This window comes from Homalodisca vitripennis, chromosome 5 (assembly GCF_021130785.1).
Source record: "Homalodisca vitripennis isolate AUS2020 chromosome 5, UT_GWSS_2.1, whole genome shotgun sequence".
NCBI lineage: Eukaryota > Metazoa > Arthropoda > Insecta > Hemiptera > Cicadellidae > Homalodisca > Homalodisca vitripennis.
In genome coordinates this window covers 57,148,418-57,171,495 of record NC_060211.1, presented here as the reverse complement: position 1 = coordinate 57,171,495, position 23,078 = coordinate 57,148,418, and the positions used below count along the sequence as shown (strand labels likewise).

Here is a 23,078-nt window from a genome sequence, read left to right as displayed (position 1 = left end):
TTTGTACAGTATGTACATAAGTTATGGGGGTTACATATTATGCTATTTATAAAAAAGTTACTTTTATCAAGAAAACAAATATTTTAAAACATTTCATTTTTTAAAATTATATTTCACTACAAAATATGTTCCATGAGTCATAAATGAACAAAAACCTGTTCTACAATCATGTGTTAAAAATTTACATACAAATTATTTGTATACATTGTACATACAAAGAAATAAAGCTCTTTCGACTTGACAAGTCAATTCCCGACGGTTTTGGTTTTAGTGGAACTGTTGAAATACACTGTCTAATATGTAAAAAGGAATATTTGTTCTATATTTTGCACCTTTTATTGATTTTTGTTATTTGATAAATTAATTATATGGTGTTTCAAAGTGTTGTCACCAAAACAATGTTTCTTCTAATGATGGATTTGTTTACAAAACCATTCCTCAAAATAAATGTTTTCTAGATTTTACTCAACATTAATAACATATGAAGGAGTTTTGCTTTAAAAAGTCCAATTAAAGTCAAGGCCGTAAGGATAATGAACATTTTTCTAAGGGAGAAACAATTGTTACTGTTGAAGGTTGTGAGACTAGAGACAGACATTGACCTAGAACTGATAACAGTGTCAGAGCTGATAATGACAGTGAGTGTCCAACATCTGACTGAGATAACACTAGAGCAGCCATTCACACTGTCATCATTGTGTTGTGGCAGAACTATCCACTACTCAGTCTTCTAGCTGTAATGTAATATTCACTTAGCTGTAATAATAATAGTAATATCACTGTATTCGCATATGGCTACGTTTTGTGCTTTAGGTGATTTCACATAGTATATTATTAAATAGATTTTAGCTATCATTTTCACCCACATTGCCCTAATGCTTAAAACTTGTGTGTGTGATGAAAATTAAAGGTATGTCCAAGTAATCATATTTCATTAAAAAATGTATACCAGAATTGTATCAATTGCACAGCATTCAAGGTTCCCTCTACAGGAATCATTAAAATGTAACGAATATTTTTGCACATTAAAAGTTGTTTTACCAGAATTACCTGGAAGTATTTTGAGGAACATGAGAGATTGTAGTGATAAAGTAAAGCATTATTCAAATACAAGAATGTGGCACAAACTTGGGGAGATACTTTTCATCAGAATAGTGATTTAAACAAAATAAAAATAACATTCTCTCTAGAAATTTAATTCTATGGCAATTTAAAATTGTATAACTAATACGTTACTTATTAATTATATTTGCACTCCAATTCCTACTTTATTACAGTTTTAGATATATGTGGTCATCACATAACATCGGTATTAGAGTTTTAAGGATTAAAATTGTAAATTATATTGGTAGATGTTGTTAGTATAAAATTATATTAATGAACAATATATTCTTTTGGAGATCCTGGGGCTCATGGTTTTGAATACTCGTGGGTTAGAGTTTTGTGGGATCAAATTCTGCCTCCACCAAAGCACCTTTGGTCTCTAATGTTCACCACATGGTCTTCCATTAACATGTCTAATATTGCCCTTACACAGGGCTGTAGCCTGGGGTTTGATATGTTATCCATTAAAGATTTTGTAGAATATCATTTTGCCTTGATTAAAAACCGGGAATTTGAAAAGAGGTTTTGAGTGCCGTCTCTGGTATACATACTAAAAATACATTGAAATGAGAGGGTAAAACTGTTGTATTGCAACTTTATGTTTAGAGCATAAATACTATGGATTATATTCCAATAACCTGTTATTTTAAACCATAAATTGTCATAATTAAGCTGATTTACAATACAACCAATTTAACCCTCCAAGCATTAATTATAAGTGCTGGGCTGTTTTGAAGCAAAATACATGGTTTCTTAAAAGCCACTTTTTAGATACAAATATACATTCAAAGATCATGTGTTATATATCATTCTTTTCAGAAAAACATGCTTTAGGAAATAAAGATAATTTAAAACACTTACTACTTTTCTCTAAAAAAGTCTTGATGAGTAGTAGATGATTTTTTTCTTTTTGTATTTTTTAGATGGTGAGGTTGTAAATGCTTTTTAAAACATGGATATAGATATTTCAAAATATAAAAATTGTTTCAAATTTAATTGTTAACAATAAAAATGTCACTTCAAAGCCTTTTGAACAAAAACTAAAAATTTGTTCCGCACATCAAAATTTGCACAATGGATACATTCAAAGTAAACACTTCTCAAACAACATTGGTTTGGATGTACATATAACCTCACAAAAGCTAAAAAATGTCTGTTATAATAATAATTATAAATAGTAAAAAAATCTTATTATGGTCCTTTTGTTTATATACATATTTACATTTGACTAAAGAAGTCAGAGTCAGATTCTGATTGCTGCGCTACCCTCTTTCTTCTGCCTCCCCCTACAGGCCTCCTGAAGTGTTCTAAGGCACTGTAGCAGCCAGGACAGCCAGGATGAACACCACAATCACATCCAGGGCACCAGTACCGACCACGTGTTTGTTTTTGAGAAGTATAACATACAACCATACTTGTATGTTCTACTTGCCGAACGATAACTAACCTAGACGAAAAGAAGAGAATTACAGCGCAGCGATTGCGGCAACAGCTGACAAAATCAGCTGACTGTTATTTTTCATTCTACTCAAAGGCTTACAAAATAGAGCCAGTGCGTAAAGAAATCTCCTACATTGTACTATGAAAATTACAGAATAATTCAATAAACCGTTTTACGGTAGTTTTACAAAAACTAACATATCGCACAGTGTGATAGTAGCACTTTAAAGTGGTTCGAACATATCGTACAGTGCAATAGTAGCGCTTGGAGGGTTAAATATCATTTCCATGAAAAGCTAGACAAAGGAGATAAAGAACAACTGGTGAGTAGTTGTTTGCAAGATCAAGGGTCAAAAACAAGAACAGCATTCCTATTTGTATTTGTATAGTTAAAGTATATTAGTATTATTGTATGTTCAGCAAAACCTTCAATACACTGTTGTTAATTGTTGAAACACAGTAAAATCTGTCTAAAAATTTACATCTAAAAACAAGCAATGTTTTAGTGCTCTACTTTTGTTATAATCTTCAGTTTTAAAACTTCTAAAAAGTTATTTTCTGAGAGTGTTTTAAAAAAAGGTCTTATTAGTTACAAATTTAAATTTTAGAATTTAAAGCTTTAACTTTTTTATAATTAATATTCTGTATATGACTTCGTCTATTTTCATCGGATAAATCATTTTACAAAGATTTGTATTGTAATATGCGGACACCCTGTGTAGTAAGAGTATTTACTATTTAATATTATTTACACAAAAATATATTGTAAACATCCTATTACATCCAGATTTTATAATTTTTAGCGGATACTATGGACATTCCTAAAAATAGAGACATAGAAAGTGTTAATATCAAAATGTTGAAACCAAACAATTAACTTTTTATATTAAGAATATTTTCCATCTAGACTACTGTCAATCATTGGCTAGCCTGGGAACTGCTCGGTTTTACACAAAATCAGATGTCTTGAAGATGGCAAACAACAACGTGGTTTTATCAGTTTGTGGGTAGCCGGTGTGGTACAACAGTGTTCTTGTTAAATGAGTTTTAACCATATTTTAAGAACGAGAATGAAAATTTCTTGATTTACGCGACAAGAATATGATGACTTCTTGCCAAAAACTTTTCTGTCTGTCAATCTCATGAACTGCAACAGAAGCATCACTGGGATATGAAAGAAAGTATTTATGAAACTGTTTTCAGATTTCATCACATTACAATGAATTGGTATAATGGCTATAAAAAGTATATGTAGCACAGAGCAGGTCGTTGTGCTAGCAGTTCTCTGAAAAACAATATACGTTCCCATGCTTTTTGGAGAGAGGGGGTCTAAAAGTAAAACATTAGTTTTAAGAAAACTCCATTAAATTATTTATGAACCTGTTTTTTGAGTCCACTTTTAAATAAACCTTATGTATACATGAAATATTTAGTTGGAAGTATTGAAATATTTTAAATGGCTGTCATACAGTACTAGTGTGCTTGTTTTTCATTATTTTTGTATCATTGTTTTTGTTTTATAATGACGATTAAAATTATATATAACTTGACTAGTACGTACATTGAAAATTTTCTATTGAATCCTCAAGGGTCAACCCATTGAGAAAGTAAAAAGTTTCTGATACCATAAAAGTATAGTTTGTATCCTTATATTGAATGTAGATCTATTTCTAATTTCTTAGAGTAGAACAATTAATCAATCGCAAAGCTGTTACCAGATTTAGTTTAACCTTGCATGTGTGTCTTTATTTATTTATTATTACATGCTTTTAAAATAGAAGTAACCAAAACTTCAAAGGGACTCTTGAATGTTGTAGGTACATCGTTGTGAACGTTGTGAGAATTACGAAACACTCAGTCACTCGGCCCTGCTCGCGCACATGACGCAGTGTCAGGGGCCGGCAGACGGTGACCCGCGCAATCGCAAGATGTTTGAATGCGATGTCTGCAACATGAAATTCTCCAATGGTGCCAACATGAGGCGCCACAAGATGCGACACACAGGAGTCAAGCCCTACGAGTGTCGAGTGTGCCAAAAACGTTTCTTCAGGAAGGACCACCTCGCAGAACACTTTACCACTCACACCAAGACTCTGCCCTATCACTGTCCAATTTGTAATCGAGGATTCCAGCGGCAAATAGCAATGCGGGCGCACTTCCAGAATGAACATGTCGGTCAGCACGACATGATCAAGTCCTGTCCCCTGTGCAGTTATAGAGCCAACTCTATGAAGAGTTTGCGTGTCCACTTTTTTAACAGGTCAGGTCATAGATATTTATTAAAATTTTTTTGTTAAGGGTTTTATTTTCTTTATTGCTTTGTAATCTGAATAAAAACAAAATTAATAGAAGCTATACTTCCTTTTCATGTTTAATCAACTTTTAAACAGGGTGGCCACCTGACCGGGAAAACCGGGATTGGAATTTTTCTGAGAACCAAGAACTTATAAAATCAAGATATAATTTGACAGCTTCTTGAATCAAGAACTGATTAATCATGAAACATCGTATTTTACGTGACGTGGCTTCTGAAATTGTGAATGAAGATCGAGATATGTTCGTGAGGTACATCTGATGCCGGTTGATCTAAGGTTACCTCCACTAGTGTAGTGAGTTTATCTTGGTTAGTTCTACTCTTGTGCCGTGGCAACCCTCCGCCCCTCCTACTCAAAAACTCATAACGATGCATTAGACAATTAAAATTGGCCGACCGATCGTTTCTGACTTCGTCACTAAACGAGTGGTACGCTTTAAGCGGTAATGCGGCAGAGTGGTAGTAACCATGTTACAAACGGGTTTTTTGTACTTACGTATTATTCAGTCGGCGAAGTGGGGTCTCCGGACGAAGTTGTCTAACTTCTTTAGAGAAAATAGTGTTTTGGAAAGACGTGTGTTAGATAGATAGCACAGGCCTAAAATGTACCGCTAGACCTCTGACCTGCAATACTGGGCTGCAGTCTACCCCATGGTAGCGCTGTGTTGGTATTTATTTGTTATCTTTGTATTTCCAAATTGGATATGTATTTTCTAAATATCACAGAAAGGAAAGTTATTAGGTATACACAATGTTATGTCGACACATTGGAAGACACAGAGATAAAAACTAAGGAGCCAAAAACAGGTTATAGCGATAAATTGTCACCGAATTTCTCGCATATCGCTAGCGACGAAATGCTAGAGCACTGCAGCTTTGTGGGATCTCTTTCAAATACTGCTAGTGATGATAAAACGTCATCGTTGCACTTGGCGTAAGGGTTAAATACAGTACTTGTGTATTTTGTTTGAAAATAGAGCAGATAGTCGCAAATTTTCGACTGGGAAAAAAGGAGAAATTTGAAAAGAGGTTTTGAGTGGCTACCCTGTTAAAGTTTTGGGAATCTAAGGTAAAAATGTTGGCTTTCATACCAGAATAACACATTCAAACATACAGTTTTGCATTTGTACAATTTTTTTGCATTTCCAACACCAGTGTCAGTTTTTAATAAGGGCATTCTCCCAATTATCAGCCAAAAATCCGTTGACATTATAAAATGCTTTGGGCATTGAATCATTTTTTAAGAAATCTGGCAATCTGTTGATAAAATGTATACCAGCCTGTGAGGGCAGGTGTTCATAAACTACTGTCCTGTGTCTCCCAGTTCAATAATTGTCGTTGCCTCTTGGTTCATACCCATGAATGTCTCGGGCCCCTTGTCAGGGCACACTTCGACATACAGAATAATATTGTTTCCAAAATGTACTTTTATTTATTATTTGTTGACAAACATAAAATAACCCAGTTATTGTACAATTCAATTAAATTATTATTAAACAAGTAAATTAACTTAAGTTCAAAAAGTTATTTAATTAAACATAATTATAACTGCTTTTTAACTCATTGGCCTACTAGTATTTCCAGCCTCTCAACTCCACAGTAAATCCAATTAATTTGGCCCAAAATGGAGAATTTTACTTAAAATTCCATTACTCTAGTTGTACTGTTTAGATTTTAATAAAACTTGGGATATTTAATAAAAGCATCCTAAACTATATTTTTCACACAAAAAAATTAAAAAGTTAATGTTAATTTTTTTAATTTTGTTAATTTGTGTTAATTACAAAATAAACACTTTTTATTTTTTACTGACAATTATTTATTATTACAATGTTTTTAAGTATACATATACTGTCGACTTAAAAATAGTAAGTTAATGTTAATTTTGGTTAATTTTAAGTTAATTTAAAAATAAAAATCTTTTTTTGGAAATTTCGTAGACAAATTTATTTTGTTTTATTGTTTTAAATATTTTATAGCTGATTCCAAGAAAATATCATATAATTTTTAATTTCAGTATTTGTAAATTTTTAATTTTGGGTTAATTTTGTGTTAATTTCTACATAAATTGTTTAGGCCTACGTCCATCTCTTCAAAATCAATATCTGAGAGGGCATTGTCAGACTCACCGTCGCTGAATTCTTCATCACTATCAATCCTCCACTCTTCTTCCACATGATTAGAACCGATTTCACCATCAGATTCACTTAAAATAAATCCGTCATTGTCAATATAACGATCAATTTCACTACTACGTAAAGCTCCATGTCGTGCCATTGTACACACGCTTAGTTTGTTTACTCGAGTCAGCTGTTTACTTGTTCCGATCGTCTGTTTATGTTCCCCTTCCCCAACTGCAGTGTTGCCAAGCTGTAAAGTTAAATTATTCAATTCCCATTATTGCATAGAACACAGAAACGAAGTTAGGACTGAATGGTGCTGAAATCTTGTGAGAAATAGGCGAACTACTTGGTGGCTAGATGGTTTCGTCAAAGTATTTTACCGTGCATAGCGCTAGCGGCGAGATGGTCTCATCGAAGTAGGCTAATGGGTTACTAGAAATTAAGTTATACCATACCAAGAGAAGAGTTGTAAAAATCAATTATCTATAATCTAGATTATATACTTGTCTATATCTAGTACTTATTCAATTAATATATTTTCTGCGTTGTAACATGTGAAATTTATAAGCTCAAATTACTATTTATTGCATTATTATGTACCTATATGAAAACTTTTCCTACAGGCATGGCATAGACTTGGACAATCCTGGTCCATCTACAGGCAATGGTACAGCAGAGAGCAGTGTGAGTGCAGGTGGTTGTAGTGACAGCGGAGACAGTACGGGGGCGAGGTCGGCAGACAATGCCACCCCACCCATGCACTTCCTTACTCCCCATGTAGAAATATCCATGACAGATCCAGTACCAACTCACCCAACTCAATACTCGCCCTCTCAGGTTAGTCATTTAATCATACAAGCGTTCAAAATATTTCTCCATAATATTTTCCAAGTTTAAATTTAAATAGATTTCATAAAGCTGTCAGTTGCAATCTAATGTCAGCTCCTTCATTTCAACTTATAATGTCAGTTGGATAAAGATTTGAGACAAGCAAGATGAACAAAACTGTTTTTCTGTGGATGCCTATAACGTATAAGGAATCTAGTGTATGTCCCAATTTTAATTTCTCAGTGAAAATATTCAATATGAAGTGTGATTGGACTTGTTTACTTAAAAATATAGAATCCACTTTTTTAGATTTTTCAGCCATTATCTAAACATAGTTGACACATGTTATAGGTGATAGAACAGTCAGCAGCAAATTGCCTGACAGTGAATGGTGGTGGACAGCTACCACAAGAGGGCAGCACTGCGGGAGATTGTCCAGGATCCCCTCAGTCGGCTGATTCCAACTCCAACACTCCCTCCAGCAGTGTGCGGGTCGAGCAAGATGTCACTCCTTCTGTGTCTCTCATTCCCATCAAGCAGGAGCCTGAAGACGATAAGAGATTGTCGGAACCCATCCGTCTACAAGCTACGTCCAGTAGCTACTCGTCCACTCTCATCAAGGTCAGTGGTGACAGCTCCGTGTATGCCATCTTGAAGTGAACCCAAAGTAAATTAATTTGGCAGAATGAACAATTATTTAAGAAGTCTCAACACTACTTTCACTATCCAAGAAATTTAAAAATATGGGGAAAATGTCATTTATTTATTTATTTATTCTTCCAACGGATACACCATTTACAATAATAATATAAATTAAAGGAACATTTTCGAGATGGCAAATACTATACTACATACAATATTCTACTAGTGGCTAAATAATTCAACAATACAATAATAATAAATAACAGTAACAACAATAAATAACTAACAAAACAACAGCCAAGACATTAACAGTGGTGAGAGCTTACTAAGAGAAAACATTAACAGGGATAAACTAAGAAAACAGGAACAATTGGCAGTACAACTATGATTAACCAGAAAAACAAATATATTACCTAAAACTAAGCATCTAGATTAGTTTAGTGTTGCTCAAAGATCAAATAAAATCATTTCTTCCTGAAGGACAGCAAAGATTCACTGAAAAAATCTATTCTGGAGCAAATTTCGTTCCCAAGGCGCTGCAATCTGGCAAGACCACCATTGAGCGAATAGTTCGTTGGCTGATATTTGCGTGCAAACATGTGTGAAGATCTGGTTCCTCTTGGTATAAGGAAGTTGATCTGCAGCAGCAAGTCAGCAGAATCAACCCCACCATTGATCAACTTAAAAAAGAAAATTAGGTCGAGAAACTGACGTCTAAGGTAGAGAGGTTGGACATCAAAACGGACCTGGAGCTCAAGAAATGGAGGGGTTCTGTAGTCGTATCCAAGACGAACACCCAATACTCGAAGAAAACGAGTCTGGACTTTATTCAACAATTCTATTTGGCCAAGCTGATAAGGCGACCAGATGATTGATCCGTATTCCAGGATTGGGAGGGCCTGCAGTCGATTGAATATTGCTCCCATGTTACATTTCCTAAAGTCAGGAACGAGCCTGGTGCAACTTGCTCGTGCTGGTTCAGGGACGACACAAGTTATTTCTAAAGCAGGATGATGTCGGTCCTCAGGAAGAAAGGAGTCAAGGACTGGAGCAACTTCAGTGTCAGGAATTGACGAGAACACCAGATCCAGTGAAACACCACAGAAGTTAAGGACCTTATTGAACTGCTTGAGATCATACAAGTTTGCCAGATCAAGGATACAGCGTGAGGATTCGTCAGTAGGTCGAGGAGATTTCGTCCAATCAGTATTAGGCAAATTGAAATCCCCTACCAGTAGTAACTTGTCGTTGCTGAAGCCACAAACCTCTTCTGCTGTTTGGCAGAGGTCACTATATACTGAATGGTGAAGACTCAGAGGAATATATACACACCCAAGTATCATGCTAGACTGTGCAAAGTTCATTTTGACAAATACACTTTCAGTATTTTGATTACCAGGAGAAATTTGACTGGAGGAGATAGAGTTATGCACTGCAACTAAACAACCTCCGCCACTGGATTTCACACTATTCAAAATTGACCGATCACACCTAAAGACAGAAAATCCATGGAAACCCAGTTCAGAATCAAGAATATCAGGCGTAAGATTTGTCTCAACTAGGGCAATCACATCATAATAAGTGGTTGCTAGTTCATCAATAACTCCTTTAATTTACTTTTAAGACCATTAACATTTTGAAAAAGACAATTTTACGTGGTGTACCGTTGGAGCTTACTCGTTTTTTTTATTTTTAACAATAGAAGGGATATTATTCTTGTACTTAATGCTAAGGCCTGTTTCACCATGGGAGGTCCTTTCTTCAAGCTCAGATTTGAGGGACTTAAACAGTTTCATTTCATTAGGGGTGCGATCACGGGAGGCTTTGACATTGGCGAGTCTCTGATCCACCTGAGCAGCAGATTCAAGGGAGAAGCTTGAGAGAAAACTTATCACATCTGATTCCTTGCTTAATATAACCTTTAGAGGCCTTATCTTGTCAGGAACCTTCTTGCCAACTCGAGGTGTTTTAAGGGAGTCACTAATTCCGTTAGGAAGAAATTTGTCAAGCAGGCGTGATACAAGGGCATTGTCGTGTTTTACCCTAACTTCCACATTTCTGTCCTGAGATTCAAGAAAATTGAAGAGCATGACATTCTTCGATCTACGAGCTCGGTCACTCATCTCTGCAATAATCGATTCTGTATTATTGACATCTTGATGTACGGATCATTAAGTTTCTCTTCAAGTGCAAGTACTTTAGATTCATTTACACTAAGGCGAGACTCTAAGTGAGAGAGATTTTTATTTAAACCCTCCACCTCACAGACTAGGCTATCGACCTTGGCAGGAAGTGATGTAAGCGAGTCAACCTTATCTGCCAGATCAGCAATCTTAGCTGTCAGTATGGTAAGCTGTTTAAGTATCAAATTTTGTGGCAGATCAGAAGATTGTATGCAGTCGGTACGTGAGTAGTGCCATTGAACTTTATTATCAGCACAGATTCGGTTGTAGTCACTCTTGGGCATACTCAAACATTCTCTATGGAACCAGCGCTGGCAGACGCCATCGCAGTCAATACCCTCCTCAGAATCTAACACAGTCTTGACACAAATGGGGCAAGTTGTTTCAGAAGTAGAAGTCATGATGCGATGCTCAATGCACCGTGTGCGGATACTCACTGACTGGTAGCTGCTCGATCCATCACCAACAATGAGTATTCAATACAAGCAGTAAGATTCTTTAATATAGTATATCCATTGAAGATAATTCAGAAGGCTGTGGACGCAAAATAGTTAACCGTGGATTCCTCTATGTATAACGGCTTGTTGATTCAGGTGAAATGACAGACAAATAATTTAATTTTTGTTGTTATTGACAGATAGGATGGACTGATGGAGATGGACACGTTGCTGATCTATGAATTATGCTCTTGATAGTAGGTTATGAGAATAGTAACAATCAATGTTAGATTCGTTAACAGTGGGATGTGAGACACATAGACACATTCAGCTCACCGAAAAATGACGTGAAAGTGAGGGGTAAATAGAGACCAAAAAGGTGGGTGAATTAATCAAAAGCACACTGCATAACCAGAGTCATTAATCAGAAGAGAAGAATGGATGGTAAATTGTCAATGCTTTGGAAGGGGATGTTATTTACATGAATGATAACACTGAAGATTCATAAGAAAATGACAATTAATATGGCAGAATGTAGGAAATCAAAGATTTGAATTTACAGTGAAATTAAATGTAAGCATTCAAAGGGCGAATTAATTATTGTGAGGATTATTGCTAAACGTGGAATTCACCAAGTAAAATATAAAAAAAAATACTTATTGTTTTATATTAATTGCAAATTTTCAAATAAAAAAAAATTTTAACTGTGCATATAAAACTTTCCCATTGACAAAAATTGCCTAGCCAAAAAATTTTAAAATCCTGACAATGTAACTTTTTATATCATATGTCTCTATGATAAAACGTAATAAGTAAATACTTTATTATTATTATATTAAAGTATAATCTAATTTTGCACTCACAATAAGCAACCTGTGAATTGTTAAAGGTTTTTCGAGAAATTTCATACATTGTACCCGACATTTAGTTGTTGAAAGTAAAGTGTATCAGACAACTGTTCTTTTAAACATACCAGTTAAGTACAGCGTTCTGATCGAGTAGATTAATGTCGTTACTAAAATAGTACAGTTTCTGTACTGGCCAGTCAAATATCTCGACTCCCACTTTTAACCCATCGAGGTAGACACACGCACTGGTTATGTGACGCTTGGCCGGGGACCGAACGCCAAGTCACGACTTTTGTGTGGATCGAACAGTGGTGAGAATTTTATTTTGTTGTTTGGTTTAAGTTCAAATATATGTATATACCAAATTTAACCACATATAATATGGTTAATTATTCTTTCCTCTGTAAAAAACGTTATGGACTATTAAAATAAGCTGAATACACAGTTAGAAATGTTTAAAATTACGTTATTTTTATCTTGACTTCTTTTTGTAAAACAATTTTTGAATGCAACTAAAAGTTCTTAACTAAAGCATTTTGTTTATTACATTTTATATAACAAATTTAGAGGAACAATTATTTTAAACAATGTTTCAAATTTCATTACTCCATCATAAATTTAAAAAAAAGTTATTTCGGTATACTTAAACGCTTTCTTTTTAACATAAATTAATTACTGCTACAAGGTCTGCATAGGCTCATATAACTACTACCTCAATGGGTTAGTGTTGCGAGTTGCGAGTGGAATGCTCGTACACATGTCACTATTATAGAATCAAAATGATGTAGGGGTAGCAGCAGGGTAAAAATTAGGACCTCAGTGCACCAAAAGCTTGATAAGGTAGCTTTACAAAACAAATGTGGGGAAACACCTGGTGCAGTCTATTCCGCTTACAGTTACACTAAGCATGTTCTAAATTTCTTATATTAGTGCATTGTATTGTGTTTACAAATGGTGAATAATATTATGCACATTTAACCTGTTGCAAAAGTGTGCCTAAAGCCAGCCAGGAGTGCATACACCATGTGCTATTTGGTCCCATAGAAGAATGCACATTATTTGTTGTACTTGAAAACTTCAGCATATCATGTCAAAAAAAAACGGGTTAGCTAAGGATCATTTAATTGTATAAATATATTGTATATAATTATCCTATCGGGTTGCTTTTTAAAGGTGTCACCGCTGAAGTCCCTGCTAAGAGATGATCTCAAGAGGCGAGGCACCGCAGTGACTCTGGGACGTGCCCGACCAGATGGCTCACCTTCCACACCTCTTCCGGAGTCTAATGGCAGCTCCTCCCCGGACTGGAGGTGTGCTCCACTCAAGCGTACTTCAGCTTCACTCCAGTGTGTCTTCTGTGGCATCGGCTTTCCGGATCAGACGCTTTACTTCTTGCATAAAGGATGCCACTCGGAGTCCAACCCCTGGAAATGCAACATCTGTGGCGAGCAGTGCTGCAACGTCTATGACTTCAATTCTCATCTGCTCAGTAAAACACATCAGTAAACCGATTATTGGTGATTATTTATATCTTTGTACAGGAGAAGTTGTGCTAATATCCATTCTGATGCTTTGGAAAAAATCCAACTCCACTACAGAACGAGTTTGAATCAAAATTAATTCTGGAATATTTTTTATTCTTTATCGTGAGACATTTTTGGGATTCTGTTCATGAATTTTAACAACTTTATAAAGGAATTACTTCAAAATAAGGTAATAATTATTTTCACAAGCATAATTACTTCATATAAACTAACTATAATATAATATTTTTAAGGGATTTTAAAACATCATAAATATCAAAATTTCTTCCATTTTTAATACATTAGAAAAGTCTAATTTAATCACATTAACAGTAATTCTTAGAATGAGCGTGATTCTTAGAAAGTTGATCTTAATTTTTTTTTGTAGATAGATACTCAACTCTTTTAGTGCTGTTAATGGACCAGTTAGGCTACTGAATAACAAGTATTTAATCACTACCAAAAACGGTTAATTTTAGGAAAAGAATGAATGTTGCTTTGGTTTTTAGTCAGTGTACAACAATTCAAACCCTTTAAGAACCAATTACTTCAGTTTATACCCAAAATTAGTTGGCATATTTATTTCCTGAAAATTCTTTTTTAAATAACATTTTTTAGAATAAGATAATAGAAAAATTAATTAATTAATTGCTCAGTCAACAAATTCAATAATTTCTCAAGAGTATTTTCGATGTTTTCACTGTCAAGCAACTAGAATTCTACACCTATACAATGTTTAAAAAGTGAATAATAACTTATTTTTGTTACGAGCCGTAATTATAATTAAAATCTATATTTTAGTTCTTGAATTTATATTTTTTAACTTTAAACTGGATTATATATTACATCCGCAGATCAAAAGGCTTTTTATTCTAAAACTGGTTTTGGATATGCGAGTAGTTTCATTGAGATATTGAATAAACTATTTAATATTGTCACTTGGTATCTCATTTAAATTGGTAGATGAGCTTACGCCAGCAGTTCAATAATCTACTACCTGCACGTAACGTACCTGTGGTGGGAAGGGTTGATTCAGTACGAATGATAACGTACCTGTGGTGGGAAGTGTTGATTCAGTACGAATGATAATGTACCTGTGGTGGGAAGGGTTGATTCAGTACGGATGTTCAACTCCATTTCAGTTTTGCACCTGATGAGACAATGAGAACACCTCTTTATCTAGATTACATTTTTATGTAGTCTACGTGTCTCTGATGTCAAAATGATGCAAGGATTTCATTTCATTGCCGACTTTTTTGGATCCCTTCAGACGGACGGCTCTTTTGAATCTCTTCAGACGGACATTGATTCCAGATTCCAGGAGTCAAGTCTTTTGACAGTGTCAGAATTCAAACGCTGTTCTAAGCAGGAGGTGAATTAGAGCTGAACTCAACATTTGTATTGAATCTATTATTGTTATTTGTCCTACTGTTAAAACAGCAGAACTAAACATAATAAGTGCACTAATATTTCAGTTAGTTTTCATAGTAATAGTTAAAACACCACATATTACACATTAAACACAGAGCATATCTAAAAATTAATTAAATTTTCATTGTTTTGACTTGAATTTTTAGTATTCGTGTTTTACCTTTGACGTCTTTTATTAAAATTATTTCTTCAATTTAATTCAATACGTTTGAATCATTTTTGCAATATTTTTTAATTCAGTTGTTAGACATGTGATATTTTATTGTATATCACATTAATTGGAATGTCGTACAGTTTAACTTGATTCATAGTTTATTGAAAAGTGGCAAGTAATATTTAGGCTACAAAAAAGTTTCTTTGTGATAAAAAAAAGATAGATTGCCACTTTTACTAGCCTGGTGGGAATACTTCGGTAAATAAGACAGCAGTAAACTACATTTTAAACATTTATTAGTTCTTTTAAAACATGTCACATGTTGTTCAGAAAACAATTACTACACAAACCTATCAAGTAAGAAAGTCATAATTTTACAGGAAATTAATCTTCTACTACATAGTCACGAAGACACAGAAATATAATTAATGTACTGAGAACATTTAAGTTAGAATATTAGAACAAGATTTTTTAATGCAAAGTTTTTATATTTTGTCCAGTAAAATATTTTGTTTTTGAAACTAGACATTTTATACACTTTTCTAAAAAAAATAATGTTAATACACATTGTGTGTAAGGTGTTCTCAAAAATATTTTTATAGATTTTGAAGGAATCTACTTTAAAACATATATTATAGTCTTATCCTATTTTTGTTATCTACAGTGCTTTAAAAATGCTGTTTTAGATTGGAATATAAAAATCATTTAACTACATATAAATGAATCCTGTAATGTACTGAAGAATAAAATATTTAATAATGTAAACTTTACTTGAATAATTAACTCTTTATATACGTTTAAAATAAAGAGATCTGTACAAATGATGATGTGGGTGGGCCATATTTGGGGTTAACCCTTGTTTGGTGCCAACACCTTGGCCTGCTGGACAGTATAGCAGGTGTTACAGTACTTGTTAACTGACAATTCTTGACTTTGTTAGAATGCTAATTTTTAATGGTGTTTTAGTGCCTGGACATTCCTATTTATTTGTGATTTGACAGATTTTACAAACAAACTGCAATAGATTCAATAGGAAACATAATCATGAAACTCCACAAAATTATACTTCTCATAAATTTATTATTAAAACGAGTCACCTTGTAAAAAGGTTTTTGACAAACAGTATTACTTTTATTGCTTTGGAAAGATACCATTTTACACTACAAATTCTATAGCTGTTAGTGGATCTTTGCATTCGTCAAAACAAAAACACATCAGGCTGGCTGCAATAAAAGAAAAGGTAATATTTTTCACAGTAATGCCAACCATTAACCTAAAATATATGATGGATAAGACAAGGAAGAGTTTACAACCTGTTCATTGCTGCTATGTAGTATAACTACGTAGTCAAAGTTTCACTGTGAAACCGTCCCGCCACAGTGTTATGGTAGTAGTACCGCTTTTCCCGGCAATTAACTTTTGTCATAGCGTGCTAATAGGATAATTAATCGTAGTGTTCACTACTAGGATTCATCGCATACAGTAATCTGATGTAAAAATATCCAGCACTAAAAGGGTTGAGGGCATGCTCATAATAGTAGGTTACTACATTAAAGTGGTTTATTCCTCATGCAAAACTTAATACATGGGAGTTAATTTTGGAGGTAGAGCAAGCTTACCTTTACCAAATTGGAAGGACATTTATCTTCATCTTAGCCTAGGTACATTAAAAAGAAGACACAAAAATCAGATATTTAATGCCCACTGGACACTTGTTAACCACAAAGAGATATAGTTTTCTGTACACTCAGTGCCTATGTTAACAGGAAGAGGAACACATTTCCTCTCTGGTGGAAGTAAGCATACTCTTCCTATTTTATTAAAACTAAAATGTTAAAATTTGGCTTTTTTAATTAAATCTTAGTCTATTGCTTTGGTTTTGTTATCGTAAAATAAACTAGTTTAAGAATTATGGAAAATAATCTTGTTAAAAATTAACTCAAAAGAAACAGCTATATCTTTAGCATAAAGCTCCAGTTTTGTGTATGAACGTGTTAAGCAGATAAAAGGGACAAAATGGATATTAATTCTAGACTAAAATTATTTTCTTAAAAATATTCAGTGCCATGCTTTGAGCCCTAAAAACTGATCACTTCAACCTGAAGGAAAAAAAATTGTTTGTATGAAACTGTCATAAAGAGCTAACATACTTGTACAGTTATATAACGATCAGGCTGTGTTTAGCTTCTCTCTGGGCGTCAGATAGCGATGCTCATACACCTGAGAAACTAGTCTATTGTGTCCATACTCACCTGGCACCCAGAGAGTTAATAATTAAAATTATATAGCTTACAATAATTATTATACATTTAAGAGTATGAGAGATTTGAACAAATTTAATTTATTTTGCTCGAAGATCTTTAATGGGGAATGCCAAGTTGAATATTATTTGAATTTCCTTTCTATTAAATTTTACAAACAACCCTTTTAGGAAGATGATAATCGTTGTAACTTTTCTTGATAATACATTTGAAATGACTACTTTTTTCTGAAGGGTGTACCGAAGAAGGAGAAAGGGAAAATAGGGGAAATGGATATGTTTTATAAATGCATTATAAGTACAGTATTAAAAAAGATATGTATATACTTTTTATCCAATTATTCACAATAAAATTTGTTTTAAATACACCAATATTAATTTTATGGGGTACAAAATAAAAAAATATATCGTACTTTGTTTTTATTTCAATTTGTTTTTTGCTATTAGTTTACTGTGTGAGCAAAAACAAATTTTATGGTGGGGAAACAACATTTTTCAATATCTTATTTTATATAAGAGTTCAAAATTTGATGTTGAATGGTTGACAATACAGCTAGAGTATTATGCAATGACAACTGTTCAATAAAAGAGGTGTAGATTAATTTATTACCAACATGACTGCATAAAACATTTGTAGGAAGATCATAGGACACACACATTAGCATAGAGAATTACGATTTTTACAATGTTTCTAAAAGCAGGCTAAATACAGCCTGCATCGGCTTCTTAGATGACACATATGTTCGGAGCTATAAATAGCCTGTTCATCCTAAAAGGGTTAATAATTGTAGAACTTACGTACTATATAACCCAGGTATAAAACATAATTAGAATGACCAAATGTTTTAAAGGTGTTTTGAGCAATTGTAATACCAAAACATGGAGTGATACCTTCCACATGATATTTTGTAACTATGTTGTTAAGTTTGGCTTATTGAAAGAGTTGTACATGTGTTGGTGGTAGTATACAAAGTAGTGTGTGTATGAAGAAAAGCTCAATTATATGATATTAGTATTTTATGACTTATGTAAGAATACTCAGACAAACCACACATTATAGTTCACAAGGAGCCTTGTTAGTCCGTTTGCTTATAAGCCATGTTGTCGAGTGTCAATGACCTAAACACTATATAATAATTCTAAAACATAATAAACAATTTAATTGTTAGATTACCAATATTTGAGTCTAATATATCAGTAATATTTAATTTAAAATATACGAACTCACTACAAAAAAACTGTTTCAGAGGAAGCTTAGTTTATAACTTGGTCATCATATATTGGAGAATCTTTTGCAAAAATATATTATTGTAATATCACTAGGCAACATTTAAATGTATAAAGATTTGTTATAACATATTTTGTATATTGTCGAACCAAACAACAAAATAAGATTCTATTCTATTATATTTATTGGTTTTAATCTCTTTAATAATGTTATTTTCAACAATAGACCAATTGTGAAAACTATGCTTTTGATGTTGATTATGTTTGCAACTTTCAAGGTTCTGTATTCTAGTCCGAATAATATTTCACTGTAAAAAAATACGTAACTGCATGTTTGTTGTAAGCTAGAAATGTATTTATTTATTCAGAAATATATATTAACATATAAACAGCAAGACTCCTTGACAATTGGCTCGAGTGATCTCCCGTTGTGTAGATAATATCGCCTTGACGTCCGTCCAAAAATTATATTGTTACTGTTGTTGTTAATTTGTATCCACATAGAGATTTTTTTGCTATCCGTTATTGTATCATAATTATGTAGTGTTTAGATTATATATTATTTTTTTAGTTTTTAGTGTTCATACTCAGAATCTTTATAGTGTTGTAAATCTATTAGGGACGAAGTCAGTGTGTGAAGTACACATAGTTTTTAATTTATATTCTGGGGAAATATAAATGTTTAGTATTATACTTGTAAGTTTGTTGAATTCTTTTATTTCATTTCTTTATACTCTATTATGCTTCATTGTAATAATTCTGTTGGCAAATAATTATATCAGACTTAAAATTGCCTTTCTCCTCTTTTGGATTTCTGTAATATTTCTAGAGTAAGTTACCTTATGATATTGCATCTTTTATTGAACTTTACATATTTTTTCTATATTCCTATTTTGTTTATGCATACAATATCGTCTGTTCATTAGTGTCACTTAGTAGATTTTATACTCTATGCATATGCCTCTTTGAAATCAATGTCAAAATGTTGTGCCTTTAGATGCATATCAAAAAGTCACGTAGGCTAGCTCATGTACCCCGTGATAGTAGCATATAGAGCATATATTGTTCACAAATAGTGTTAGTTATGTTATGATATTACCATTAGCCTAACTGCTGGATCTCGTATAGTTGTTTGAATCGTTTTCTCTATTAATATTGCAGATTGAAATTTAATTGAAGGATGTAAAGTAATCATGTTGTCAATAAATGCTTAAATCCCTTCAACAGCTGTTTTAAAACAGGCAAAAATTACCTAATTTTCCTTAAATATTTTGTGATAAACGTGCAACAAAAAATATATGTACACACTTACTATTAACCTATTGATTCAAAAAGGGTAACACAAGTCTAAAAATAGATATTGAAAGAATAATTAACAAATAAAGTGATTACCACAAAATAACCGTACAACTGTCTATGGTTAGTAAAGTTAATAAATACTTGTAAGAGAGCATAATAATGCTATCTAGATGACAAGGGGTGAAGTAGAATGGTTCAAAATGTATAAACAACAGTAACCTCTTAAAAAAAAAAAGAAAAAAGTATATGTGTGACATATGCCTTCAAGAATTTGTTAAAATTTATATGTTAATTATTGTGCTAACAATACATTAACTATTGCTTTTGCCAAATATTAAACCATTCTAAACACAATTAAACTTTGTTTTTTATTGAACTGGGTTACTGTTTTGTTGATTTTATAATTTTCTGTTTATGAGTAGCTGTTGCAAATTGTATTTCAATACATGTGAAATAAAACAAACATACAAATATAACGCACTATTAGTCAAATTAAAAAAAAGATATTTATTGTTTGTTAAGCTCGATGAATACTTTATATTGTTTCAAGTTATGAATGTATTAAAACTGGTCACTACAAATGTTAACTAAGATACAAACTTTGATTTAAATAACTATACGGATCCAATTAATGAATGAGAACTCTTGACAATCAAACAGAAAGTACCTTATTGCAGTTGAGGGCCTCTCAGTAACCATATACTGTTGTTATTTATTATCTTCGGCCCTCACAATATTGTTATGTGTTGTTTTGCTCAAAAGCATTCTCTATTGGAATGCTGTGTAGTTATATTCATTAGTGACCTCACCTCGTGTAAGTGTTAGAATAGATTCGTTAGTCTAGTTTATGTTAAAGACAAGATAATTTTACATTCCATTTATAAGAAGGATTCCAATTCGACTAAGTTTTAATGGTTGTGTTAATATATTTTTTATAAAATTAATTTATTGTTTTAGGTATTGTTTGGATGCTAGCAATAATCATTTAAGAGAGGTTTCTATCAAAGTTGGTTTTAGATATCTGCAGTACTGATAAGTTTGCAATGGGGCAAAATTTATTACTTCATTTGTATTATAAAAAATTTAGCATGGTTCAGAGAATTTTCATTGATTCTATCTCAAGTATTAATATTTATTAACCTCTCAAATGAATGTCAGAAGATGAAGTCATAAAAAGTCAAAGCTGTTCTGAGATGTTAAGGTCCCTGGTTGTCACCCAAAGTGCCTGCTCCCACCCCCCACTCTTCCCTCCCAAAAAACCGTGTTGGCGGATTCAGAAAAAGCATTTAGAATAGTTTAAATTGTCTGTTATGTGTTACAGTAACCAGCTACCACGAGGCCAGGTACGGACACAGATCCCCCTCCTCTACCTCCTACGCCCTTGCACTTCCTAGCCTGTACCCAACACGACACTGAGCTCAGTAACTTTGTTTTTAGAGAACTTATTGAATAATATTAAATGTATTTATTACAGTACAGATCATTGAATAATAATATTTCTTAATAATTTAACTGGATTCATTACATAGTTAGTTAATACATAAAATTTTCAAGAATGTTTTACACTCTGTTAGTTTAGAATTTGGATAAAAAATCAAATTAATGAACATGTTAATTTTACACACAACATAGCTATGGTAGGAAGGGTTCATTCAACGTGAATATTATGTTTAGCTCCAGTTCACCTTCCTCTTAGTGCAGTGTCAGAAATCTGACTCTTGTCACATATGTGACTCCTGGAATCTGGAGTCATGTTCGTCTGAAGAGATCCAGAAACCTAAGTGTCTGATGTCGAAACGGTGTAAAGAGTTTGTTTTGACGTTCTTCAACACCAACCTTTTTTGGATCCCTTTGAACGAACATAACTCCAGATTCCAGGAGTTAGGTCTGTGACAGCGTCAGATTCCAGACGCTGCACTAGAGGAAGGAGAACTGTAGCTAAACGCAACATTCACTCTGTTAATTTTGTTGAGTTTAAATAGACAAAAAAAATTAATGATACATAAGAAAATTAGTTTTAAACATTTTTATAAAAAGAAGTATTAGCTGTATTTTGGAAATATTGAATTATTTTTTTGTTGAGTATGATGTACTTTCATTATCAATATTATAGACTACACCAGCAAAACTCTTGAATGTAGGTCTTAAAATATACCTAATGAATTGGTGTTTAACATGTTTAGTACCAAAACACAAAATTATTATTATCAGACTCAGCAACACTTGGTGTTAAACTGTACTATAGTTTTCTACTGTTACCATTATCTTTAAAAAAGTTCACATTGTACTCGTATTTTGAAATTTAAATGTAATTACAGTAAAACCTCACATGTCCGGCCTAATGTGGCGAGGATAGATATGGAATCGTGATATGAAGAACAAGTTATTCCTAGCAAATGCACCACCAATGTTACTGTTTACTTTGTGAAGACACTAAGTAATAATGAAAACATTTTGAATATTGGAACTGTTTCCCTTGAACTTGTATATATTTATAATACAAAAAGTTAATTATATTTAAAACTAAACTTAATGGAATGGATATTTTTGATTATTTTGTAGTTTATATGTACAATAAAAAAAGAGTTTCAATAGAAATTTTCTTTAGGAAAATTAAACATTCAGTAATGTACAGCATTTAAAATTCAGACTGAAAAAGTATAAAGTAACCATTCGCCCACTACAACACGTTCGTGATCTGTCATTTGAAAGCTGACACAACAGCACTAAGGTATTACAGTTTCAGCAAGGTCATTATTCCTGGGCGAGGTTGTTTTGTTGGAACAAAACATCTATTCCTCTCTCAATCTGTTCTTTTATTTTTGAAATTGGTACTGGAAAGTACTGTCAATATATATACTTGACATTTTAAGTGAATATATGTATAGGTACATAAAAGCATTTAATAAATACAAAAACTTATATTTTACAAAGATTTCAGGTTAACCTGATAAAATAATCTAAATTTGGTATATCTATTAATGCTCAATCTTATATTTATTTTACTTAAACTAATAGATATTTACAATTTTAATTGATTTTTACTCAATAATTTATGTATTTTAAATATCACTTTAACTGTGCCAAATTCAGTTAAATCTTTATTTATAAAGTACATTATAATATATTATTTACTTACAGAAATATAATGTTCTTAAAACGAATCTATTGTACCATCAATCTTTTGTACACAATTATCAAAACAATAAAAGTAAAATAAAGATTTTTAGGCAAAAAAGGTTTATTCACTTATTTGGTGTTACAG

At 32.8% G+C, this 23,078-nt stretch overlaps 1 protein-coding gene across 3 annotated transcripts in view; it reads left to right on the top strand.

Moving 5' to 3' along the window:
* LOC124362244 (zinc finger protein ztf-16) overlaps positions 1 to 21,320 on the top strand; it is a 32,827-nt gene extending 11,507 nt beyond the window's left edge. The window contains exons 3-7 of one of the 3 annotated variants that reach the window (XR_006922447.1): positions 4,362 to 4,804; positions 7,605 to 7,818; positions 8,161 to 8,430; positions 13,093 to 13,632; positions 21,135 to 21,320. Coding sequence is in view for 2 of the 3 variants with exons in the window: in XM_046816585.1 (XP_046672541.1) it covers positions 4,362 to 4,804; positions 7,605 to 7,818; positions 8,161 to 8,430; positions 13,093 to 13,425 (1,260 nt within the window). In the remaining variant the exon portion in view is untranslated. Of the gene's footprint in view, positions 1 to 510; positions 742 to 4,361; positions 4,805 to 7,604; positions 7,819 to 8,160; positions 8,431 to 13,092; positions 20,910 to 21,134 lie in introns of those variants that run through there. The other 2 variants (XM_046816586.1, XM_046816585.1) reach the window with 2 other exon arrangements.
* The last annotated feature ends 1,758 nt before the right edge of the window (positions 21,321 to 23,078 follow it).